The sequence below is a fragment of the Vulpes vulpes genome, chromosome 5 (assembly GCF_048418805.1).
Source record: "Vulpes vulpes isolate BD-2025 chromosome 5, VulVul3, whole genome shotgun sequence".
NCBI classification, from domain to species: domain Eukaryota; kingdom Metazoa; phylum Chordata; class Mammalia; order Carnivora; family Canidae; genus Vulpes; species Vulpes vulpes.
Genome location: NC_132784.1, coordinates 126,451,406 through 126,470,563, shown reverse-complemented (window position 1 = coordinate 126,470,563; position 19,158 = coordinate 126,451,406). Strand labels below are relative to the sequence as shown.

The following is a 19,158-nucleotide window of genomic DNA, read 5'->3' as shown; positions in this document are numbered from 1 at the left end:
AAAAAGCTTCTGCACTGCAAAAGAAACAGTCAACAAAACTAAAAGACAACCTACAGAATAGGAGAAGATATTTGCAAATTACATATCAGATAAAGGGCTAGTATCTAAGATCTATGAAGAACTTACTAAACTCAACAGCAAAGAAACAAACAATCCAATCATGAAATGGGCAAAAGACATGAATAGAAATCTCACACAGGAAGACATACACATGGCCAACAAGCACATGCGAAAATGCTCCACATCAGTGGCCATCAGGGAACTACAAGTCAAAACCACAATGGGATACCACCTCACACCAGCGAGAATGGGGAAAATTAACAAGACAGGAAACCACAAATGTTGGAGAGGATGTGGAGAAAAGGGAACCCCCTGCACTGTTGGTAGGAATGTGAACTGGTGCAGCCACTCTGGAAAACTGTGTGGAGGTTCCTCAAAGAGTTAAAAATAGACCTGCCCTACGACCCAGCAATTGCACTGCTGGGGATTTACCCCAAAGATACAGATGCAGTGAACCGGGAGGATACCTTCCCCCCAATGTTTATAGCAGCAATGTCCACAATAGCCAAACTGGGGAAGGAGCCTCAATGTCTTCGACAGATGAATGGATGCGGAAGATGTGGTCTATGTATACAATGGAATATTACTCAGCCATTAGATACAACAAATACCCACCATTCGCTTCCACGTGGATGGAACTGGAGGGTATTATGCTGAGTGAAGTAAGTAAATCAGAGAAGGACAATCGTTATATGGTTTTACTCAGATGGGGAATATAACAAATAGAGAAAGGAATTATAAGGGAAAGGAGAGAAAATGAGTGGGAAAAATTAGGGTGACAAGACATGAGAGACTGCTGACTGAAACGAACAAAGGGTAGTGTGGAAGGGGAGATGGGCAGAGGGATCGGGTGACTGGGTGATGAGCACAGCACTGGGTGTTATACTATATGTTGGCAAATTGTAGTTCAATAAAAAATATACATATAAAAAAAGTACAAATTTTCAAGAACTCTGTGCCAGGAGGTTTAGGGGAAGGGGCAATATGATTATCGTGATTTGACAATTTCCTCTCTTCTCCAAAATTTAGTCCAAAAATCATTAAGCCATATTTTTGAGGTTATTATTGCTTCAGAAGCCAGATAACAAAAAATTACTTTCTGCAGCAATGGAAGTATCTCCAGGGCTTGAGAAATCTTAAATAATGTTGAAGAAAAGCGAGAATCATTATTATTATTTTGCTATTTCTAGCACATGAGCATTGACAAGGCAGAAAGTCTGAGGCTAAGTGGATTCTCTTCTTAGTGCCCTTACAAATTATATAGATAATATAACTTATTTGTGACATTATGTATATATTAATCCATGCGCTCTTATGTACACATGGTATTGTTAAAATTTTCGTTTATGATCATTTCTTAGCTGTTAAAATTATAACTGGTAAAGTAGGTTAATAGTGGTTGCCTTTGATCTTGTGATCTCACTGTGAGAGGAAAGCTCTTGAAAAAAAACATCAAATCAATTTTATAGGAAATATGGAGAAGCTTCAGAACAACTTAGAGTTTGCTCTCACACAAAGATTCTATGCAACTTAAATATTTCTCTTCTCTATTTTTTTATTTTTGGTGGGGTAGGGGGATGAGGAGCAGAGGGAAAAGGAGAGAGAGAGACACTCTTAAGCAGATTCTGTATCCAGCGCAGAGCCCAACTCAGGGCTTAATCTCATGACCCTGAGATCGTGACCTGAGCTGCAATCAAGAGTTGGAAGCTTAGCCAACTAAGCCACACAGGGACCCCTTGGAACAAGGATATTTAGCCTAAAGATTATAATTTTTAGTTTGTCATGAAGTTAATCACATGAGTGTGAAATTAAGTTCTATTAAAAGAGCTAAAATTTCCTGTGTGTCTATGTTCTTTACATGTGTTTGTGACTGATAGTGCTCTGTTAGCTGTAGGAAAATCATTCCAGTTTAGGAAACATTTTTGGGGGTAGAGTTTGCTGAGAATATTATAGAAATTAGCTATTTTCATCATATAAATAATGTTAAATTTATTGTAGAACCATTTTATCTATTTTTTTTCCATTTTATCTATTGATAGAAGTCAAAGTAGTGCTAAAAAAAAAAACCAAACAAACAATATGATTTAGGAGCTCCCTTTCTGTAGTTGTTTAATTTTGAATACTATGAAACTTTGTTTGTATTACTTGATATATTTAAAACTGAGCTCTTGAGTTCCAAATTTATTCCTTCCTCCTCTCACTAAATGGCACCATTATTCACCCAGTTGCTCAAGCCAAAACTGTAGAGAACATTCTTAATTCCTTCCCCATTTTATCCCCCAAATAGAATCTATTAACCTAATTCTCCTTTACCTCCAAATGAGCCACTTCTCTCACCTAAGCTAGTCTTTAGCCTCTTACCTGATGGTCCTGCTTCGTCTTTAGTCATCCTGTAATCCATTCTCGACCTCACTGTCAAGCTGATCCTTGTAATATATGAACCAGATCATATTTGTTCCAGCTTAAAACATACTAATGGCTTTCTGTTGCACTTGATGTAATACTCAAGCTCCTTGTGGTAACGTACAAGCCTTCCATGATCTTGTCCCGGCCTCTTGCTATGACCTTACCATCTACCTCCTCCTCCCTACTCTGCAAGCACCAGCCACACTGGTGTTGTGTTCTGTCCCTTAAATCAATGTACTTCCTATCTCCCTGTAGTTTAAGTCCTGTCACATGTCACCATCTCAGAGAAGCCTTCCTGGCTCCCTGTGGACAGCAGTTATCAGGCTCCTCTAGCCCCTCATTGTCTTTTAATTTTTCACCCACATTGTCTTTTAATTTTTCAAACCTATATCTTGATCTGAAGTTCTTTTGTTGATTTATATGTTTTTCTCTGACCTTCGAACCCTCATTAGCCCTTTGAGAATAAAAGCCATCTCCATCCATTCTGCTTTCCCATCCTCAGTACTTGAAACATTGTCTGATACCTAGTGGATACACAGTATATATTTGTGAATAAACTATAAAATAACAATTGATTTTTTTTTCTTTTTGCTGTATCTCATTTTCTAGTGAAGGTTCCAAGGGGTTCAGAGAGAGCAGTTTAGCAGAAAATAAAATGAAGAGAATAGTAAACCTAGTAAAACCAGAATCATTAATTCTCTATTGGCTGTGTTCTTAGAATACTATTTACTAAGGAGCTCTGTTTAAAAAGTTTTTCCCCGGGGGATCCCTGGGTGGCTCAGCGGTTTAGCGCCTGCCTTTGGCCCAGGGCGCGATCCTGGAGTCCCGGGATCGAGTCCCACATCAGGCTCCTGGCATGGAGCCTGCTTCTCCCTCCTCCTGTGTCTCTGCCTCTCTCTCTCTCTACGTCTATCATAAATAAATAAATAAATAAATAAATAAATAAATAAATAAATAAATCTTTAAAAAAATAAAAATAAAAAGTTTTTTTCCCATTAAAACAATGGTACAAGACAATATAAATAGATCCAAACATACTATTTTATTCCATAAATATATCAGGTGTTCATTGGCAGATGGTTAATTGCCTGAGAATTAGCTTCTTCAGCTAAATTCTACAACAGTTCTCTAAAGTTCTCCAAAGAAGATTTGAGAAGTTACACTTCATTTCTAATTAAGCAGCCTAGACAGTTTCGTGTTTTTAATGACATTTGTTTTTAGAGAAGGCATTCTGAAGTTTTAAGTACATAATAAAATAACATGGCAGACGTAAAGCTTTAAAATTATAAACATACTCAGTTACTGTCTAGAACTGGAATTGTATTTGTATGATTGAAAAGTTTTAGTAAACTTGTAGGCCAAAGTGGAGTTAAATAGTTTAGAAACATTTCCATTCAGCTTTTCACTCTTTGGTCCACTCAGAAGATGAAAATAATTTATTTGCCTTCTCATACTTTTAAATTCTGGTATAAAAAAAGGTAGACTTAAAAGGTACACCTTTAAGTATCTGAACTGCAGAAAGGTCAGACTAACTACAGTCACAACTCTGAATCTGACTTCTATAAACTTGCCTGATGTGATCCAGACCTTTATTTGATTTTTACTTCATGGTTGACTTTCTTCTGCTTCACTGATTATTCCCACTAAAGGAATTAGAGATGTTTAGATTGTAAACTGGGTATTTTAGTTTTTATATACATCTTAGGTATGTTTTTAGGCGTTGCTACATTTTTTCTAATTAGTGTCTTAAGTTGAAGTAGTGATGATTTATCACTAAGGTGTCATTCATATATAAATTTTGTTGTCTTTGCTCTGGGTTTTGTTTTAACTATTTCAGTGAGCTACTACTTCAGCTTCCCGTGGTATCAGTGTCAAGGTTCTAACCTTAAAAAAGCCAAACCCCAAACTAAACTCTGGTGTCTATCTCTGGGTTTAAGATTTACCTCACAGGTTGCCTTCAAACAGCATAAGGGCACTGTTTTCTTTTTCTTTCTTTCTTTCTTTCTTTCTTTCTTTTTTTTTTTTTTAAAGATTTTATTTATTCATGCATGAGAGACACAGAGAGAGGCAGAGACACAGGCAGAGGGAGAAGCAGGCTCCATGCGGGAACCCAACGTGGGACTCAATCCCGGGACCCCAGGATCAGGCCCTGGGCCAAAGGCAGGCACTAAACCACTGAGCCACCCAGGGATCCCAGTTGCAAGTTGCTTCTTTTGGAGAAGAAACACTTATTAAACGTTTGCGTAGGGTTTTTATGGTGGTTTTTTTTGGGGGGGGGGGTTCTCTATATAGAGTATATTTATTGTAGAATTTTTGTGCTAAACTACAAAGGCATTTTAGGTTAAAGCCAAGTTTTATTGGGATTGTGCAGTCAGACAAGGAAAGCATTGGATTTCCCGAAACTTAGAAACAGAGCTAAACAGGAAGGATGGTCCACAGTGGTCATCCTTGGAAGTTGTTCTGCAACAATCATTCCACTGTTACCTGCTTTACTGCCTTCTATCTTAAGCTTTAAGGCACTTTCATTTCTACTGTTTGAGCAAAGCACATACACATTATTTTTCCAGTTACTTTCTATTGGTAAAATGTGTTAACCACATTAAAGTATAAGAAAATTCATATTATAATGAACACATGTTTTTCTTAAAACAAAAACATTAACTTTCAATGGTGACTCTTAATCCAAATTCATGGGAGAGAAATGTATGATAATACTTATTCAGCTTTTTAAACTCCTAAGGATTTGATGTTGCATTGGACAGGCATTTATTTCCCAATTCAGGGGGAATTTGAGAAAAGTAATATTATAAAACAGGATTTCTTTCCTGCTGCTGTTGCTTACATCAAGGTTTTCACAGTGTTACTATGAAGACCAAAAGGAGTCCTTCTCACTACCTCCCTAAACAGATGAAGTAGAGTCATGGGAAGTCATTCACTAGTGACTTACCAAACATAGCACATTTGGATAGTTACTACTAAATTCTGCTTCCAGTTCATTTTTTATATCATAGATATGCCCCCTACCCCACCCCCATCCCAGTTAGCTACATCTCTCTTTCTCTGAATGAAGACCATTCCCCAAGATGAAATGAGATACCTTTCTTCAAACTTTGATTTCAAGTGTCCGTCTGACCCCTTAGAGGGCATGTACCTCTTTAGGTTCAGTTTCTTGATTTATAAAATGTAATAGTCTCCTTTGGTTTTGAAATAAAAATCCTAAACTATTAAAAGTATCCTAATAAATTTGATGCTTATTTTTGTATTCTTTACAGCTAGGAAAAGAAGCTGATCAATAGCAAATAAGTGTAATTTCTCTGGTTTTAAATAATTTCAAGCCGTTTCTGTCATGATTTATATTCTATTCTGATGTTCTCTAACTCAAGTAATTCTTTTCCCTTTAGGTTACTCACTATAAACAGTACCCACCCAATACAAGTAAAGTTTATTCCTACTTTGAATGCCGTGAGAAGAAGACAGAAAACTCCAAAATAAAGAAGGTGAAATACGAGGAAACAGTATTTTATGGGTTGCAGTACATTCTTAATAAGTACTTAAAAGGTATTATTTTTCCTAGTACATTTAAAATGCTGCTTTTATGTAATGCTTCACAGTTTTTCTCCTATATTGTTATATTCTGTGATTGAAGTAACTCTTTGAATGGTTTAATTACTTATTACTTTGACTATTTTAAGGGTTATTTTGGAATTGTAGAAAACCTGTTCATTTGAATGCATAAATCTTATAATTTGGTATATGTGCTTGTTCTAAATATGAGAAAGATTTTTCTGAAACTAATAAATTTGGGAATAAATTTAGAAAAGTCAATAATTTTCTGAGGCTAATCTGGTAAGTTAATAGATTGAAGTCAGTTCACAGTAAAGGATTCATTATTCACCTGGGAACTCATTTTGAATTATGGTAGCAAATAAAAAATATTTTTCATAGTCCATTTTATCTTAAAGGCCTATGTTTCAGAACTGCCTGACACTGTGGCTTTAGTCTCAGATGCATTTTAAGATGGAAAAAAAACCAAAATAATTTATTTGCCCTTTTATTTGAAAGTCCACTTCTAGTATGTTTTATAATGGTATTTCCAGGGGGAGAACAGTTCCCAAAGGTTTTATACATTTTGTGAACTTAAAATTTCATCTCTGAAGCCGTATAAAATAAAAATAATCTCAAAAATGAATACAGATTAGTTGAATTTTACACAGATAATTGCCTTTTTCCATAATCTTGGCAATTTTAAGATAGTTCAGATATGTTTCACCATTGAAAACCTATTTGAGTATCCAAAGTACTTTGCAGCAAGACTTCCCAAGATATTTTAAATGAGTTTACTAAGTGACCTTATATAAAGTCACTAAAGACTTATGCCATTCTTCAGTTCTATAGCTAAAAATCTTTATTATTTATTATTAATTATAGCTAAAATTAAGTGCCTATTATAGAGGCCAGCATTATGCTAAGTGCTTCATGTCTTAACCCTCTTAGTCCTCACCGTCATTCTGTAAGTAGGTTTTCTACTATTATCCTCATTTTACAGCCAACAATAACTAAAGGTGTATTTGAGGAACAAAAGCTTAGTACTTGTGAAAATTACTGGATTAGTAGCCCTGAAGATCCCCTTTATGAATAAAGTAAAAAGATTTATCTGGAAAATTATCTGTATCCAATTTGAAGAATATATAAATTAATAATGATAGAAAAAATATCATCTTTAAAGTTAACTTATTGTGATTTTTTTTTTTAAATACCACATGCATAGTAATTTCTTCCGCACATCTGCTTTTCAGATAAGAACATATATGCTTAGGGTGAGTGAGCAGAAGTGTAAATTCCTTTTCTGGCTGTGCTGTTGACTCTGGGTGATCATTTAACCCTTCAGTTCTTGTTTTTTTATACACAGAATGGTAAAATAGCTAGAGAGATTATTCCTACAGCATCTCAGCAATTTATAGAATGCCTTTAGAAATGTAAACAGGAGAAATTTGTCTTTTCAGGTAAAGTAGTGACCGCAGAGAAGATCCAGGAAGCCAAAGAGGTGTATAGAGAGCATTTCCAGGATGATGTCTTTAATGAAAAGGGATGGAACTACATTCTTGAGGTAAAATAGGGTTTTCATGTTTTGCTCTACTTTGGTTTTGCTTTTAGTTAAAAATGTCTTACAAAGGAATTTGAATAGTAGACTATAATTACAACTTTTTCCTGTCTATGACCCAAATATAATGGCTATTTTAGACAATCTTGTGAAAAGTTAAGGGTAACATTTAATTTTTTTCTCTGGTAACAGATCATTACTATATAGAATCTATAGCAGGTCTAAGTAATTGGTTATAATATAAATGAATTATAATTTATATCAGTATTTTTCAGAAAGGTGATTTAATCTTTTCATTGAAAATACACTATATAATGAAGAAAGGGCATGGTTATTTGGCAGTTTTGAAATTTAAGTCTATTTTCTTGGCTATAGATTATTTAAGGGAATCGATGCAGGAAGTCTAACACTATCTAGTAATTCTAGGACATTTCCCCCAACTGAATAATTGGAATGGTTCTGTGTTGATCCATAAAGTCAGTTTTTATTCTTTGTCATACTCTGTCATAACCTAGTATGTTTGGATCAATTACTTAAACTTTTGAGCATCCAAATACCTGGGAATTGAGTAATAAGAGGGTGAATGTCCTCTGGTGGTGGCCTTTACTACAAAGATAGCGTGGGAATGGGGTCTTTTGGCATCTTGCCATGTAAACTGTTAATTTTATGTTGTAAAAACAAATGTCTTTTCTATCGTAGACTATCAAACACAAAATAATTAGAAATACTTTAACTTTCAGGACTATATCGTAATACTGAGGTTTATTTTTTTTACTTATTGGTCTTTGAAGAAGTCAGGTAAGCACTCTGTGCTGTACTTGCCATATATCTTAAGTAAGGTCAGTAAAATCTGCTGACTAACTCCTGCGCTTACCCCATTTGGCTTATTGAGAAGAGAACGGTAATAGATAAGTTCAGTGTTGAGCTTATTAATATAATTCCCAGTAGCCAGGGTGATAAATCTTTTGATTTTCAGAGAATCTTAGGGATCTGATCTAGTCTTCTCTAACCCTGTTTTAAGATTAGAGTCTGAGACCTAGAAATGTTTAAATGACTTGCCCAGAATCCAAGTCAGTGCTAGTTTTTCTAAGGCAGTATTTCTGCTATATCTTGAGGCCTTCCAGTGCTTCTCATTAAACAGATTTTTCTTTTACCTAGTACTTACCTCAAATCCCATAAAAACTATTAGGATTTCTGAAATAATTTGCCTTCCTAGCCAAAATATAGCTACAGCTTTTACCTTTAAAAGAAGGGAGGCATAATTAAGTACCCGATAATGCTCTCTAGCAAATATGTTTCAGCCTAGGTTTGGAGAGAATTGTTAACTCCAATATTGGTTGCCAAAGTTTTAGAAAGTACACTTAATGGTTGTCCTGTCTGCTACTAAATTGGTTTCCAGTCTGCTACCAGGATGAAGAGAAAACCTACTTAAGGTTCTTCTACTGGCAGGGATCTCTCTCTTTTCCTCTTTTTTTTTTTTTAAGATTTTATTTAGTTGAGAGAGACAAAAATAGTGACAGAAATAGCAAGAGAGACCACAAGCAGGGAGGAGAAGGAGAAGACGGCTCCCCACTGAGCAGGGAGCCTGAAGATGTGGGGCTTGATCCCAGGACCCTGAGATCATGACCTGAGAGGAAGGCAGATGTTTAACTGACCAAGCCACTCAGGCGCTCTCTCATTTCTTTTTTGTTTGTGTCATTATTTTATGTTGCTAATAGTAGTCCCTTATTTTGTCTTCTAGCCTTTAGCTTTTTTTTTATGGAAATGGCTACTTAGAAGAAAGATGGTATTCTTGGAATATTTTTGGAATATGTTGGAATAAACTTTTTTTGAAAGAATGGGAAAAACTTTTGATGAGTTTGACATTATCTTCTAGTGAGAAATGTTCTTAGAAGTACTTTAATATAAAATTTAAAGATTAATATCAATGCCTAAACTATTAATCATTTTAGCTAATTTTATTTTAAGAGAATAAGGATATTCTGACTACATTACTAGCAGTATAGTAACATGTACAATTGCAGTTTCTATGACAGTAAGTTTAGCTCTGTAAGATGTAAAGAACCTTATTAAAACAGGTAAGTACATATCATCTGTTGAATTAATAAATTCATTATTGTCTGTTACCAGAAATATGATGGGCACCTTCCAATAGAAATAAAAGCTGTTCCTGAGGGCTATGTCATTCCCCGAGGAAATGTTCTCTTCACAGTGGAAAACACAGATCCAGAGTGTTACTGGCTTACAAATTGGATTGAGGTGAATTTATTTTAATTATGTAACATCAGTTAAAGATACAAAAAGCATTCAACTGGGATTCTAGTTTTAAAATTTTACTAATAAACCTGTGTAATCTCCTATAATTTACTAAACCCTTCCAGGCCTCAGTTTTCTCCGTTACAAAATGACAGTTGGATTAAATAATCTTTAAGGTTCCTTCCAGTGAAGTCTAATGTTCTGAGACTTTAAGTGAAATTGTTAAGAACTATTATTGTTAAAAGTCACTTGGCTTCCATCCTGCTCGTTGCAGTCCTAAATGTATATGATCATAGAGAAAACTAAGAAAAATAGCATAGGTTTATTTCTAGTAACTTAAGGTATTTTGTAGATGTTCTGTTCTAATTATAATAAAGCAATTTTGTTCAGATTTTTAATAACAGCTTTCTTAATTATCTAATCAGTTTAGAGCCTATGCTTTACCACCTGATATTTCTCATCTAAACACTCTCAAGACTTGCTGATTATTTCGTTTAATATCTGAGCCCAAAAAGGAGGAGGATACATTAGAGACTCTGAGTTTATACCGCAAGTCTCTTTGTTTTTCTTTCATCTCTACATAAGCAGTCCTGTTTTCACATGCTCATAGTTTTGATATTAATAATCTACTTAGCGGGGATCCCTGGGTGGCGCAGCGGTTTAGTGCCTGCCTTTGGCCCAGGGCGCGATCCTGGAGACCCGGGATTGAATCCCACGTCGGGCTCCCGGTGCATGGAGCCTGCTTCTCCCTCTGCCTGTGTCTCTGCCTCTCTCTCTCTCTCTCTCCCTGTGTGCCTATCGTAAATAAATAAAAATTTTTAAAAAAATTAAAAAAAAAAAATCTACTTAGCTTCTCAACAGCTTTAGATTTTTCTCTACTAGAGGAAATACCCTAGAAAGTGATTATAGAAATACCACCTTACTATCTGAGAGGTTTTTACGCAGTGCCTAGAAATAATTCTTTATCTTAATAGTTAATTGATTAAACTAATTTGTTGTCATATTGTAAAATCATACAATTGATTTTGTTTATAAGGACTGGAAAATTTAGAAGAATGAAGAGGTCCAAGATTATGTTTGAAATACATTTTCTAAGTTGACAGAAAATTCAAAGCTTGCTTATTTAAGACTCTTTATGGGACATCAACTTACAGAAGACTGATAGGTCCAGAAAAAAATGTACAATTAATCAAAATAAAGACTTTAAATAGTTTACTACTATGACTTAAAACTTTGAATTAACTATGACCTCAAAGTAAAAGAAAACATTATTAGTTTGTGTATAGTTGTTACAGTATTTGTACTGGGAAATGCTAGGTATTAAGAGGATGGTATCATAAAAACACAAGAGAAAGAGTTACCCATCTATCCTTTTATGTTCAATGCCAAAAGATCCCAAACAGATAAATCTTGTTTTGAAAATCATTGTCTATGGGTAACTTTTTTCCCTTTTTTTCCCTTATTTTCTGGTTGAGGGTTTAGTCAGTAAGTACTGTCCCTTGTGTCTAATTGAACTTCCATAAAGCAGGTATATATGGACATAGAGGACTAATTCCCAGCTTACCTTGTTTCATGTATGTTTTTATCTTCTTCAGAAAGTAAAAACAAAAAATCTAGCCTTTAAAAACAATAACAACAAAAACTCTATTTTAATAATCATTATTATTTTGGTGTATTTCACTTAAAAACCAGAAAGTTATAAATGTTGTATATAAACATCTTAGAGCAGTAGTTTGTTAACAAATACCATTTTTAATTTTAAAATGATTAAGTGTAAAATCCAACATGAGACTGTTAGCTTTTGAAGGGAAAAAAGTACATATAGTTCTTTGTTTTTATTTGCTTAGAACCTGAAATAGAACTTCTATCAAATTTACTTTCTATTCTGTTAATATATATTATCTTATATAATTTCAGTCCTTGGTAGCTATTTTTATCTAAGCCACAGTGGTTTTATGGTCTGACACATCCCTATTATAGCTTCTGATAGATCCTATGTTTCATAAAAACTGTTTACTCTAAATACCAAGTATCCAGAAGAGACTTCTTCATAGTAACTTTGCATCCTTTGTGGGTTTTTGTTGCAAGGGTAAGAGGAGGCTTATCTTAATCTTCTCCATCCCCAACCCAAGTTTACCACCTTGTAAATGAAATCTGTTACCAAATCCAACAAACTCGTTACTTACAAATTTAGAGATGTTCTTCAGGCAGTTCTTGATTTAAAACATTTTAAATAGCACTAAGTAGTATTCCTTCCAATGACCTTTCCCACTGTATGTTTAGAGTTACCACTAATATTCTTTGACTGTTATTCACCATACCCTGAATTTTAAAAAACACTAAAATTATTGAATTGCTTTATCAATATCAGTATTGGTGCTAGAAGAAACCTTAAGTTCTCAAATCAAATTTCAAAACATGTTTAGAAGCGCCGAAGGGTTCTGCCAAGATGTCTCACATTTACAGTGGGGCTGAGGAATGAACACATTGGACTAAACATAACCATCTCTTCCCAAAAGCAAAACCAAACCTTTTTGCTGTTAAAAAGAATTATAAAATGGACCGTGACTCACAGTTTTACAGCATATGCAGAAATGTTCCAGGTAGTTTTCCTTTTTTGTTTTTTTGTTTTGCTTTAAGATTTCACTTATTCATGAGAGACACAGAGGCAGAGACACACAGAGAAGCAGGCTCCCCGCAGGAAGCCCAATGCAGGACTCTGTCTCAGGACCCCGGGATCATGACCTGAGCCAAGGCATCCTGCTATACAGTTCAAAATGTCTAACTGGTATTCCTGGTAGTATGGGGTCCAGGACCTACTACCAAAGGAAGCAGGGATTCTCCTCAGAAAGAACTTAGTATTTTATGTTTTAATATTTGTTATTAATTTTGTCACTACAGACTATTCTTGTTCAGTCCTGGTATCCAATCACAGTAGCCACAAATTCTAGAGAGCAAAAGAAAATATTGGCCAAATATTTGCTGGAGACATCTGGTAATTTGGATGGCCTGGAATACAAGTTACATGATTTTGGCTACAGAGGAGTCTCTTCCCAAGAGGTAAGAAACTGAAATGAACTTCCATGTAGTGGAGAGTGGTCTGTTGGTTAGATTGCCATTATAAATTTGAGGGAAATTATTGATACTGATCTTGTTTCTGAGTAGGCTACATTTTGAAATTCAGACATTCACTCAATAAATATATATTTAAGTACCTAGAATGTGTTAGCCTCTGTTCAGACTCCATGGAATAAAGTTTTCAACAAATGTCTGTATCCTTTATACATTAGATGGATGGATGGGCAGATAATGTTATGTCTTATAAATATACCAGGTGCCAATGTGCTACAGAAAAGCACAGGGCAGAGTAAGGGAAAAGAGGCTAGTGGGAAATGAGGGGGTAGTCACTAAAAGTCTCTTTGAGGAAGTAACAGTTGAGCCCTTAAATATTTAGGAAAAAGTGGGTCTTTGTTATAGGAACTGTTATCTCTAATAATAGTTAAATATCTAAGAATAGCTGAAGACAATAATCCTTTTGAGAGATTGAGAGATGCTTTATACCTCTAAGTACAGGCTTTTTCTTTTTTTGGATTTTGATTTGTGGTTGATTTTCCAGACTGCTGGCATCGGAGCGTCTGCTCATTTGGTTAACTTCAAAGGAACAGATACAGTAGCAGGAATTGCTTTTGTTAAAAAATACTATGGAACGAAAGATCCTGTTCCAGGCTATTCTGTTCCAGCAGCAGAACACAGGTAACACTTCTCTTTTCATCCTCCTATTATCTAAACATTTGTTTTCTAAAATGACTTTTTTTACTCTTGTATTGGTAATTCCATGATGTTTTGCTTAATTACAAGCCAGGAACTACAGTAAATCTTCATGAATTTAAGCAATACAAATTCAGTGTTTATACTAGGTATAAGGATTAGTATCAGGGAGGTAAAGACCTTTGAACCATCCAAATAAAAACAATTTAAGAGCTTTCTTTCAACTCTTATATTACCATGTAAGTCTTATTTTAATGACTTTTTCAACTGCTCTGTTACCATATGCAGATACATTTTATTTGTTAAATCTAGGAGCATCCCTATAAAACTTGGTCACTTTTTCTCTTTTCCTTTCTACATGACCAAGTTGTCACCTGGACCCGGTATCCTCAATTGTAGAAAAGCAAGTAAGGCCCTTTGACGAAAGGAAGAGTTCTGATTCCCTTTATGCTTCCTTATCTGATATTGCTAAACCATCTCAAGTTAAACTACAAAGCAGTTATAACCTAGAATGCAGCCGCTCTGCTCCTAGAGTTAACTTTATTGTAAAGCAGTGGAGTTTTTACAATGTATGCTAAACCTAATCTTTGGTTCTTAATAACAAAAATTATTTACTGTAATCAGTTTGGGGAAGTTATTAGGTTCTACTCATACTTGGATATCGCAGGGTACTAAGACCAGTAGTGTAGTTTTAGAATAAAGCTGAGCTTTTATCCGAGGCAATCTACTGGTGCTATAAGGGACAGAAAGATTAAAAAATTTACCCTATTTTCAGTATAAAAATAAAATACTAGCAACGTTCTGCTCTGTTGATAAGTACTTTTAAAGAGGTTAAAGTGCTCTAGTGGTGCAAGGGAAGGAAAGAAAGGAAAGATGTTATCTCACTGGAAGGATCAAGAAAGGTTTTGTAGAGACGGTATGTGAAATCTTCACTTCTTGAAGGAATGGTAAAATTTAATGCTAGTCATGAGAGATCAATCATTCTCTGAGTAAATCTTTATTGCATGCCTACCACACATCAAGCATTGTCTGAAAGAGCAAGAGTGAAGGAGGAGAGTGAATGTGTTTAGGGAATATGGGCTGAAACATAATAGACATTTTGTTGGGAACATAGGGTGGACTCAAAAGACAGGTTAGTAAAGGACCTCAAATTCATTTGACATTGAATGTTAACTGTGTGCACCTCTTGCTAGGTTAATTCCATTTTTCAAATGGGAGTGAGCATTGAAGTTCTGAGCCTAAGCAGCTTTGTCGTCAGAGAAATATTTTAGGAAGATTGTTTTTATAGCAGGATATCCTATGAATTGACAGAAAAAGAAGTTAGGAGGCTGAATAGGAAGCTGTTGCAACAGTTTGGAGAGATGACAAGGTGTAGAACCAAGTGGCTGTGAATGGAAAAAAGTGGCTAAACATGAGCAGTGGCTTGGGAGATGAAATTGCTAGAACTCGGTTCACCTGGGGGCTCAGCTGGTTAAGCGTCTGCCTTTGACTCAGGTCATGATCCCAGGGTCCTGGGATTGAGTTCTACATCAGGCTCCCTGCTAGGCAAGGAACCTGTTTCTCCCTCTCCCTTTTGCCTGCCACTCCAACTGCTGTGTTCACTGTCAAATTAAATAAAATCTGAAAAAAAGAAATTGCTAGAATTTGATGATTTGGATTGGGGTTGATAGAGGGTAGATTCTGCAAACATTCCCGGGCAATCCTGTATCAGTAGGGCTTTGTTGAATATTCTCAGTCAGGACTCCTCAAAGTGAGAACACAGGAATGTCATCAATAGATATAGGTTTTATGATTATAGTATTCCTATTTTGGACTTAGATGTATGCACATCTTCTAAAAGCTTTAGTATCTAGGGGTGCCTGGGTGGCTCAGTCTGTTGAGCAGCTGGCTCTTCGTTTTGGCTCAGGTTATGATCTCGGGGTCCTGGGATCAAGCCGTGTCAGGTTCTGGGCTCAGCAGAGAGTCTGCTTGTCCCTCTCTCTGCTCTTGCCCCCAGTCGTGCTCTCTCTCTCAAATAAATAAATCTTAAAAAAAAAAAAAAAAACAACACTTAAGTACTATCCATATATTAGACTTTTCACTGATGGTTTTATTTTCACAGTAGTAACATAACAGGTATGATTCTAGAAATCTGAGAATAAGGATGTATCTTCCTTAGGTTTTCATGTTAAAAGCGTGAAATCCATTTTAAAGTCTCATAATATTTGCTACATTTGTAAGTTTGACTCCTAAATATATAAGAATATTTCAGATGTTCTTAAATAGAAAAAGCTTTTAAATAATAGCATAGTATAGTAGAAGGAGTTTTAGACTGAAAGCTTGGAAATCTGAGTGACCCAGTAAACCTTACAGTTGACACTCTAGGTGGCCTTGGGCAAGTTGCTTATCTTTCACTTCCTCAGTTCCTCCATCCAACCAAACAAAAGGAGGAGCTAAAATTCTAGATCTCTAACATCAGAAGATCATTATGGATAAATGAGCTAACATCTAAAATAACTTCAAAATAGGGACGCCTGGGTGGCTCAGTGGTTGAGCATCTGCCTTCGGCTCAGGGCGTTATCCCGGAGTCCCGGGATCAAGTCTTACATCTGGCTCCCTGCATGGAGCCTGCTTCTGTCTCTGCCTGTGTCTCTGCCTCTCTCTGTGTGTCTTTCATGAATAAATAAAATCTTTAAAAAAAATTTAAAAATAACTCCAAAAAAGAGAACTCTAAAATTAAGAGCATTGCCATTATTGTTATATTTTCTTAAGGAATATAGGAATCTGGACTTAAAATATGCTATTATCTTTTGGTTTAACAGGACTTCTGTTTTCTTCCCAATGTACTACCAGTATACATACTCAAATTCTTATTTTCTCTGTTCCTATAATGATTTTCATATTCCTGATTTACTTATTCTGAGATTGTGCAAAGCCATGCGACACTTTCTTATAGCCAGTGATAACACATCTTTAAAAACCCCACTGAACCCAAAGATGTGGAGAGAGTTTGGCTGACCAAAAAGTGTAAGAGGAGCATTAGAGTATTATTTAATGTGGAACCCAATTTAAAATTGTACATCATGTGGGTAAGAAAATGCTTACTTTTTTGAGCTTATGCAAAACTGCCATGTCAAACTATGTAAGTAAAACAAAAATATGCAAAACTGCCATGTTAAACTATGTAAGTAAAGCAAAAATAAGTCAATAGAACATCAAGGAGGAAAAACATGCTACTATATAACCTGTCCCTCAAACTTTGGAAAATTATCAATTTGATTTGATGCTTGGAAATTGGAATAATAGTATTAGTAGAATTCACTGAACACATATGAGCTCCATATACCAAACGCCTATCAGAAGAATAGGTGTCACAACTGGATTATGTAGAGGGTGCTATAGGAAATGTCTCCATGATGATGACGTAATAAAGATAATCCTCTTCCTACCTAACAAGTGGATCAGGAGTCCAGAAGAAAAACCTGGACTAAGGTAAATATTTTGGAAACCCTTACCACAAGAGGATTTTTTAAAAAGCTTTGAGTGTTTTTCACACAGGGAGGAAAGCACACTGCCCGGTCAGAGCCTGTGGTTAGATCGAAGGAGGAAGACTGCAGAGGAACCACCAGAAATAGAAAAATAATTAAATAAATACGGGGGAGAGGTCACTGAAGTCATGGGAAAGAAAGCTTCAGGAAAGTTCAGGTGCCAGAGAGAAAGCAAGATGAAAGACTAAAAATGAGCAACGAAGTGTGCTACGTGATACTAAGAGCAGAGTTTGGGGGCAGTATTGGTAACAGCACTGGGAAAATATCGCCATAGCCCACCAGCCCTACCTATAAGAGTTTATTCTCATTGCACAGCTCTCCAGTAGTTTGTGATGTGAAGAAGGGGTTTCTCTTCATTCATGTTTAATTGCACCTTTAGCCTGCAGATGCTGGCATGAGGTAGGGAGTTGATTTCCTCTGTATTTATCAAGGAGAGTGTTCACTGTAAAATGAGATTTACGTGAATAGACATCCTGTCTCTCCATTTCAGACAAAAGTAGTCTCTGGGTAGCTAAGTCTTTATAACCTTGAAGTGTACATGCTCTTTTAGCACTGGCATATCACTGACAGCATAAATACTTTATTCCAGTCCTTTGGAGGGTAAAACAACAACAACAACAACAACGAAAAAAAAAAAACCCATGTTGAAATGACAGTTTCAAACATAAATTAGTATGTAGGACTCTTCAGTTTTGAGATAAAAAAATCACTCTAACAGTTTTGCCTAATAGAAACCCTTATATTTTACTTCCCATCTTAATTATGTTTTGCCCAAACTAAGTATTCAAATTCTTACATTCCATGGGCATATATTAATTAGTAGTGGATACTCTAGATGAAATAAATGGCTGCCTGTTATTGGCCATTTGAAGATATAACCAGTAAAGGGTTATTGGTTGACTATATGTGTTTATGGTACAGTACAAATAATTGCCCAAATAATTGCATTTAAGGATAAGATTTTTAAAGTTAAAAAAGACAAATATAGGTCCCTGCTATTATTGGTATATGGTTTTGAAAAGTTACAGAAGGGAGCCAAGTGCTTACATTGCCTAGCAAAATAATAGGAATATGTGGTCATTCTTTCTGACATCTTGGCATAATCTACAGAGTGCTTTTTTCAGTTAACTGATTTGATTTGACTTGATTTTTTTTTTAAGTAAATTCTACACACAACACGGGGCTCAAACTCAACCCTGAGATCAGGAGTCACGTGCTCTACCAGCTGAGCCTGCCAGGAATCCCTAGTGAACTGATTTTAAATGAGTAGGTTCAGGAATACCAAAAACGTTGGGTGGCTATGACTTTAAGAGTTCAAATAACTATGGGACAGGAATAAGATTTCTTACAGTCTTAAACATCAGCCTAGGGGTGGCGTGGCCCTAATAGTCAATGAACTTTACAGTGTGTATTCATTAAACTAAATCACTCACCTTCTTTGTGGTGTTGATGGTGTAAGTATAGTACATGAGGTATGATTCAGGAATAGATAGATAATGTGTCTGCCTAAGTAAATCTCTGTTTTCACTTTGTTTCCTAGTACCATAACAGCCTGGGGGAAAGACCGTGAAAAAGACGCTTTTGAACATATAGTAACACAGTTTTCATCAGTGCCTGTATCTGTGGTCAGTGATAGCTATGACATTTACAACGCATGTGAAAAAATATGGGGAGAAGATCTAAGACATTTAATATTGTCAAGAACTACAGAGGCACCACTGATAATCAGACCTGATTCTGGAAATCCTCTGGACACTGTATTAAAGGTAAATTTTAATACATAACTTGATTATTAAAATGCCTGTAGATGAGCTATATCAGTACTATTTTAATTTCATTTGTGCAGATGCCATTTCAGAACTATCTGGACCAGTCTTCTAATTTTAGAATTGCAGCCTAGAGAGAGTAATAAGTTCGTCCAAGGCCACACATTAATAACAGGATACCCACAGTTCTGTGTTATTTACATATTGTCAAATAAGTATTAATGTTGAACAGATACTTTCTACTTACCTTGAAAATTAGTTAATAATATTAATC

At 35.5% G+C, this 19,158-nt stretch overlaps 1 protein-coding gene across 1 annotated transcript in view; it reads left to right on the top strand.

The window, feature by feature from the left end:
* NAMPT (nicotinamide phosphoribosyltransferase) overlaps window positions 1–19,158 on the top strand; it is a 45,167-nt gene that overhangs the window by 15,286 nt on the left and 10,723 nt on the right. Inside the window, exons 2-7 of the mRNA XM_072759948.1 lie at window positions 5,868–6,024; window positions 7,470–7,573; window positions 9,698–9,826; window positions 12,725–12,883; window positions 13,440–13,576; window positions 18,659–18,884. Of these exons, the coding sequence (XP_072616049.1) occupies window positions 5,868–6,024; window positions 7,470–7,573; window positions 9,698–9,826; window positions 12,725–12,883; window positions 13,440–13,576; window positions 18,659–18,884 (912 nt within the window). The remainder of the gene's footprint in view (window positions 1–5,867; window positions 6,025–7,469; window positions 7,574–9,697; window positions 9,827–12,724; window positions 12,884–13,439; window positions 13,577–18,658; window positions 18,885–19,158) is intronic.